Raw genomic sequence first — 6,461 nt, 5'->3', positions numbered from 1 at the left:
CAGCCTCCTTGCTAGTCCTCCAACACATGAGCATGGTCTCACCTTTGCACCTTAGAGCTTACTGTACCCTTGACTGACAAGGTTTTTTCCTCTCAGACATGTGTATGATTTGCTTCCTCGCTTCACTCCAGCCTGTACTGAAATATTGCTCCCTCAGGGAAGACTTCAGGTTATCTCGTCTAAAACTGACCTATCTGCACATGTCCTCACAATCCATCAGCCTCTCTCCTAGATTGCCTTTTACCCCACAACACAAATCACCATCTGATACATTTTTATTGATTGCTCACACTCCTGCCCCCCGCCCCCCATTCCAGCCCCAGAATGTAAGCTCCTTGAAAGACTATCTTTCTTATCCCCAGCACTGGAATAATGCCGGACACCCAGTAGTTGGCCAGTAAATGAATGAAGCAAAATGAAAGAAAAAATCTGAGTCCCAAGACAGGAAACAGCTTGCACTGGGAATCCATCACCACGTGGTTTACGAGATGCTGACCGTCAGAGCCAGAGATGACCTTGAGAATGGAAGAGACCCCTGGGAAATCACAGAAATCTCAGGGGTAAGTACCAGACTTTCTGAATAGAGTGGAAGGGAGAATATGGACTAATTCTAACTGATGCCAGCTTTATACATATCTTATTTCATGTTAATATCACTACAGGCGAGGAAACTGAAGATCAGAAAAGGGAACTGATTTCTCCAGGGTTATTCCACCAAGTAACATGTTCTTTCCAAGACACCACACAGCTTAAGAAAAAGCTTGGCAAAGAGTGTATGCTCAGTTAAGTAACAGTTGAAGGAATGAATGGATGCTTTGTAGAGAAAGTGACAGTTAAACGGCCTTATAGAGAGAGCAAAGGCAGACCAGGAGAAAGAAGGAGAATGAACAAAAAGTTTTGGGTTAGGTGAGGAGCTGTCCAGGGAACACTGAGCACATCATTGTGGCTGGATCCTAGAGTGCTGAAGGAGTGTGTTGGGAGATAAGGGCTCCAAAGACCAGAATGTGAAAGATCTTCACTACTAAGTTAAGGAATTTGGGCTTTATCATGAGATAGTGGGGAGCATTAAACCCTAGGATAATGTAGTCAGACACTGCTTTAGGAAGGTCATTCTGGGATGCCAATGACAGGGTAACCAAACAGATTTGTTGTAATAGTCCCAGTGAAGGATTATCTCCAAAGCAATCTATTCTCTCTGAACCCCTGAGAGGTTGAGGTTAAAACCTGCCCCAAGTGTTCACACAACAGCCACTAGTTGGCAGCAGTGTCCCAAGGAGCAGCTTCTCCCGGGGCTGTGATGGGATAAACCACCTGGTGGACAACAGGAGTAGGTGGGAAGGCCATCTGCGTGGAGGGAACCCAAAGCCCCTAAGGCAAGGAGTATGTAAAGGTCAAAGGACAGAGTAATCAATGCCTAGAGGATGGTTCAGGTGAGGTGGTGGGGAGGGGGCAGTGGTGAAAGATGAGGCTGCGTGTGAGTGCTAGAAACTGATCCTGAATGGTCTTGAATTTCTGGACTAAGGAAGCTGGGCATTATCCAAAGGGAATTGAGGACCCAGGGAAGGTTTTAAGTAGGAGAGAGACATGACCAGATGTGCATTGTATAAAGATTTGCAAGGGTGCCTGGCTGGCTCAGTCAGTAGAGCGTGAAACTCTTGATCTTGGGGTTGTGAGTTCAAGCCCCACATTGGGTGTAGAGATTACTTAAAAATAAAATCAGAAAAGAGAAAGAAAGAAAGATATAGATAGATAGATAGATAGATAGATAGATAGATAGATAGATGATAGATAGATTTGAGAATAAGGGAAGGCAGAAAGCAGAGAGAACAGTGAGGAAGTGCTTCAGTGATCCCTGGAGAGAGATGAGTGGCCCGCAGCCTGCAATAAACAGAATGGGTCAGATCTGTAGGTGATTTAGGAAATCAAAATCATAGGATGAGAAAGGGGGCACTAAACATACTGAACATTCATTCCCCCTTATACATACGGTGAATTGTTGGATTTTCTGCCTAAAACTGCCCTGGAAAAAAAATCAGATTGTGGAACATCACTGAATCTAAATTCTAGTTCATTTGGTCGCCTGACCAAATTGTGTGGTGAGATCTGAGGCCAAAGGAATGGCTCAGCAGTTGCCTCCCCAGTCTGGTGTTGGGACAGCCAACTCCCATGTAGTTGATGGAGGAAATACACGATGCTGCGGGGTCCAGCGGGTAACCTGATCCAGGTGTCCAGGGAGAGGAGGCTTTTGAGCAGAGGATATCCGACGAAGGAGCTCACAAACTGTCAGCGAACTTAGCTAAGCCCTGGAAAAGAAGGTGGCCGGGAGCACTCTCGTTACCTATTTACTCCTTTTCGTCAGAATGTGTAGCCGTCCCCTTATGGGCGATAGGAATCCCAGGTGGCCTAGGTTCTCCAGGTGCCGGCGCTAAGGTTCAGCGCAAAGGCACCTCCCAGAAGGCAGACTTACAAGACGCTACAGGATCGCCGCCGGAGAAGCCAGGCTGTGATTGGTGGTGGCCTGGGGCCCGCCTCCCCGCCAGCCAACAGTGCGGCCTGATTGGCGGAGGTACCGCGTAGCCCCACCCCTCCCGCGAGGCGACCAAGGGAGCGACCGCCAGAGCAGGTCCTGGAGCACCGCTGGTGGGGTCTGGGGAGGACAGCCTGTCGCCCCGGCCGTGGTGGACGCCAGGAGAAAAGGCGTCGAGGGAACGGAAGCTGTGCCTCCCACAGCATTGTGGGCCACGGCTGGGGCGGGACTGGGCTCCGGGCGCCTGCGCGCACTGCGCACTTTGGGAAATGGCCGGCACCAGGCACATAGGGGCAACCTAGTGCGGGCAGGGAACCAGGGAGGGGGTTCTCGGGCCTTTTCACACCCGGGTCTGGAGCCCTGGGCCGGGGCGGGGCTGGGGTGCTGTGGGCTGTGCCCCGCTTCGGAGCCCGGGGATCGTGGGCGCCAAGGAGCGGCGCGGTCTCTGCACGCCATGGTCTTTGCATCCTCGAGCTTCGGCCCTGGGTACGCCCCTTCCGCCCCAACCCAGCCCTGGTCTGTTAACTTGCATCCAGCGCAGCAGCCGCCGAGTGCCGCCATGAGCTTTTAAGAGCCTGGATGAAACCCTGGCATTCTGGGCCCCTAACTCTTCTCTTTACACTGCCCCTTCGGGTGCCTCCTCGAAGTTTACAAAGATATCTTGCTTTCAGCGTTAGATTTTTGGAGAGACACAAGGCTTTCTCCATCCCACGCAACCTCTCACGTGGCCTCAACCCTTCGCGCTTTAAGCCTTCAGGCTCAGGCAGGGCATTACTCTGAATCGCACCCCTCATTTGTGAGATGGGGATGGATAGATAACGCCTCAGATTCTTTGTAACTAATAACATACATAGACACTTCCATTTACTAAGTTCCATTTCCCTTCTCACTCCCTCCTCTTGGTGCCAAGGAAATTTTATAGTTTTGCCTGACTGCAGTTATAAAGGCTTCTACCGGCAGATTCCCCTGATTTTCTCCTCTGAGTCTCTAGGGACAAATACCCTTAGTGCTTTATTTCATCAACTATTTTCCAAGCGCCTGCTGTGTGCCAAGCCTGCCTTTAGTGCTTAAGACACAGATGAACCAAATTTGACTTTCTATGACATTGATACAAGGGGAAAATTAGGAGTTGTAGATAAAGGGTGCAAGAGTACAGTGCCATAGGAAAGGAACAGAGGAGGCCCTTGAAATTCCTGGGTGGGAAAGGGGGTGAGAAGTCTTTTGAGAGGCCCCAGTAGCATGTAAGCTGGATCAGAGGGGTCATTTCCTAGTTTAAAGGTTGGAGGAAATCAGCTATGGGGTAGGGGTTGTGTAGTGTAACTGTTAAAAGTAGGGGTTCTAGCATGATTTACTTGGAGGTTTCAGGCACATAACCTCTGAGCCTTTCAAAGGCAGATATGGTACCTATCTCACATTCAAGATAATGTGTATCAAGGCCTGAGCATCAAGGTTAGCACATAGCTGTCATTTTTTGAATACCAACTATCATGTGAAGGAAAATAGGAATGTCTTGGATGCCAAGATATTTAGATTTTCTCTGGGGAATAGGGATTAGACAGATTTTTAAGCAATGGAGGGTCTCCCATCCAAGTACTAACCAGGTCCGACCCTGCTTAGCTTCTGGAGATCAGAGGAGCTCAGATGCCTTCAAGGTAGTATGACCCTAGACTAAGCAATAGTGGGTGTTCAGTCCTTGGAAGGGACTGGGTTTCAAGTCACAAAGTTCAAAGTCACTATAGCCATTATTTCGCTCCCATTCCATCTCATTCTCCCTACCCTTAACGCACAAGCATTTCAAAACCATGTTTCTAAAAACCAGCCATTTATATCTGTTTAGGTAAGTTACAGAGGAAGTAAGGTGGTGTATTTACAAGTTGGTTTGTCCAGATAGACTATAACTTAGTGTCTGTATTTAATATTGACAACCAAAAAATATATATAAATATCTTCCATCTATACACAGCAGGGCAGGAGTGTCCATGTCTTCTTGAGCAGTGAGTTCTCAGTCTCCTACGGCCCTCCTCTCATGGTGATCGTCTGGCCCTCAGTGCAAAGGAGACTAGAAGCTGGCAGCCCAGTCTGGCCCTTCCCCTCTCCTCCCTGCACTCCAGTGCTCCCAACTGGTCTCAGGCAAGGCAAGATTACTTTGAGTGGTTGGGCAGGAAGGGATGGGTATGGGCGAACCCTAGTGGAGCCTAACCATTAGGGTAGGGAGATCCAGGCCTCAGAAGAGAGCGGCCACAGCTACCTCTTGGGGTAGAAGCCTCATAGTTCGTTGTTTGATTAGTATGTCCTTGGTCATAGGTCCAGCCCTACAGATTAGCGTGGCGAAGAAGGCAAGTGTCTAGGCAGGACTTGGTCCCCACCTTCAGGTACTGAGCCATTCAGAGTGAAGTCTGGGTGTAGGTACAGGAGACTCTGGCTGATAAAAAAATAATAACAAAATCAGTAATAAAAAAAAATTATAAAACCTGTTGCTTGTCTGAATAGATCTGAGCAACAGTCTTGTTTTTGTTAAAATCCTGGAGCCATTAAAGTCCTAATATTCTTCTGGACATCACTGTTGGCTGAAGAAAGGAGCCCCAGGCCCGGCTCTGCTGAAATCCATCAGTTTGAAAGTCTCATCCAGCTGCCTGTGCTCCGAGAGATCCTTGGGGCTGCTGGGAGCAGGCCGGGCTGGTGGTGTGGGGCACCTCACACTTGGGAATCGGCCCCCAGGGGGTGAAACAGCTCCTCGGGTGTCTTGTCACTTTGACCGGCTCCTCCCTGCCGGAAGCCGGAAGCAATCTCATCGAAGGTCCGGCCTTTCGTCTCGGGAACTTTGAAGTAGGTGAAGATGAAGAACAGAACCAGGAGTACGGTGAAGATGATGAAGACATATGGACCACACAGTTGCTGAAAGACACACACACACACTTGGTTGGAGTACTGATCCTACATCCTGACTGTAGGACCTTGGCTTATAGGACTTGATCTTTGATCTGAAAAAGGGAACAGCTACTCAAGGCCCAGGCATGCTGGGATGATTAAATGAGACTGCCTGCATCTCGCATATGATGGGCTCCAGGGAGCAGGGTCCCACCGCAGAGCAGAATAGAGACAATTCAAAGCTAAGGAAAGAACCCTGGAATTGAGGTGTTTTTAGCTGTGTGACCTGGGCTTCTGAGCCTCAATTTCCTCCTCAGCAGGATTCCAATGAGAACAGCTGGGAGAGCATTTTGCAGAGCAGCATAGGGTCCTGCATGCAGGAGAGCAATGGTGAGCAGGGACAGTGCAGGGTTCTTACCTCTACATACTGGAAGCACATGCCCACAATGAAATTGGAGGTCCAGTTGGAGAAGCCAGCAACAGCAATCGCAGCTGGGCGAGGACCCTGGCTGAAGAGTTCAGCCACAATGAACCATGGGATAGGGCCAGGGCCCACTTCAAAGAAGGCCACGAAGCCAAAGATGGCCACGATGCTGAGATAGGACATCCAGGGCAGCTGTTCCTGTTGAGGACAACAGAAGGGTGGAAAGTTAGATTAGGTTGTTATGGATCCTCAGAGGAAACCAAAACTGCAGAGGTAGCCCAGGGCAGGGCTAAGAGTCCTAGGCTGGGAGGCAGTCCTGGGGGCTGATCCTGGATTTGCCACATAGCTTAGGTTCCCTCCACTGGGTCTCCGCTTCCTCATCTGAACAAAATGATCTAAGTCCTGCAGGATGGCTGTGAGCTCAAGCCTACCCTCTGGGAATGGTAATGCGGTGTGCACACGGAAGGTGCTAAGAAGAGGTCCCTGTGGTCCCCTGGCTCTAGATGCAGAGCAGTCCGCCTGAAGCAGAATGCTGTGGAAGAGCATTCCTAGGACTAAGTGTTAAACAGTTTGTAAGGTGCCCAGCTCAGGGCCAGCAGAGTAGGCCCAAAGCATGTGGTCCTATATCCTCATTCTCTTCGA

The 6,461-nt window shown here is 49.6% G+C and overlaps 1 protein-coding gene across 1 annotated transcript in view; it reads right to left on the bottom strand.

Annotated features, from left to right (window-relative positions):
• Positions 1–4,332: 4,332 nt before the first annotated feature.
• The window catches only part of SLC2A1 (solute carrier family 2 member 1), a 28,346-nt gene continuing 26,217 nt past the window's right edge, over positions 4,333–6,461 (bottom strand). The window contains exons 9-10 of the mRNA XM_060624690.3: positions 5,814–6,017; positions 4,333–5,422 (exon numbers count right to left, since the gene is read on the bottom strand). Coding sequence (XP_060480673.1) covers positions 5,222–5,422; positions 5,814–6,017 — 405 coding nt within the window. The 3' untranslated portion in view covers positions 4,333–5,221. The remainder of the gene's footprint in view (positions 5,423–5,813; positions 6,018–6,461) is intronic.

This window comes from Panthera onca, chromosome C1 (assembly GCF_046562875.1).
Source record: "Panthera onca isolate mPanOnc1 chromosome C1, mPanOnc1 haplotype 2, whole genome shotgun sequence".
In the NCBI taxonomy this organism is placed as follows: Eukaryota; Metazoa; Chordata; class Mammalia; order Carnivora; family Felidae; genus Panthera; species Panthera onca.
This window is presented reverse-complemented; position numbering and strand designations above follow the sequence as displayed.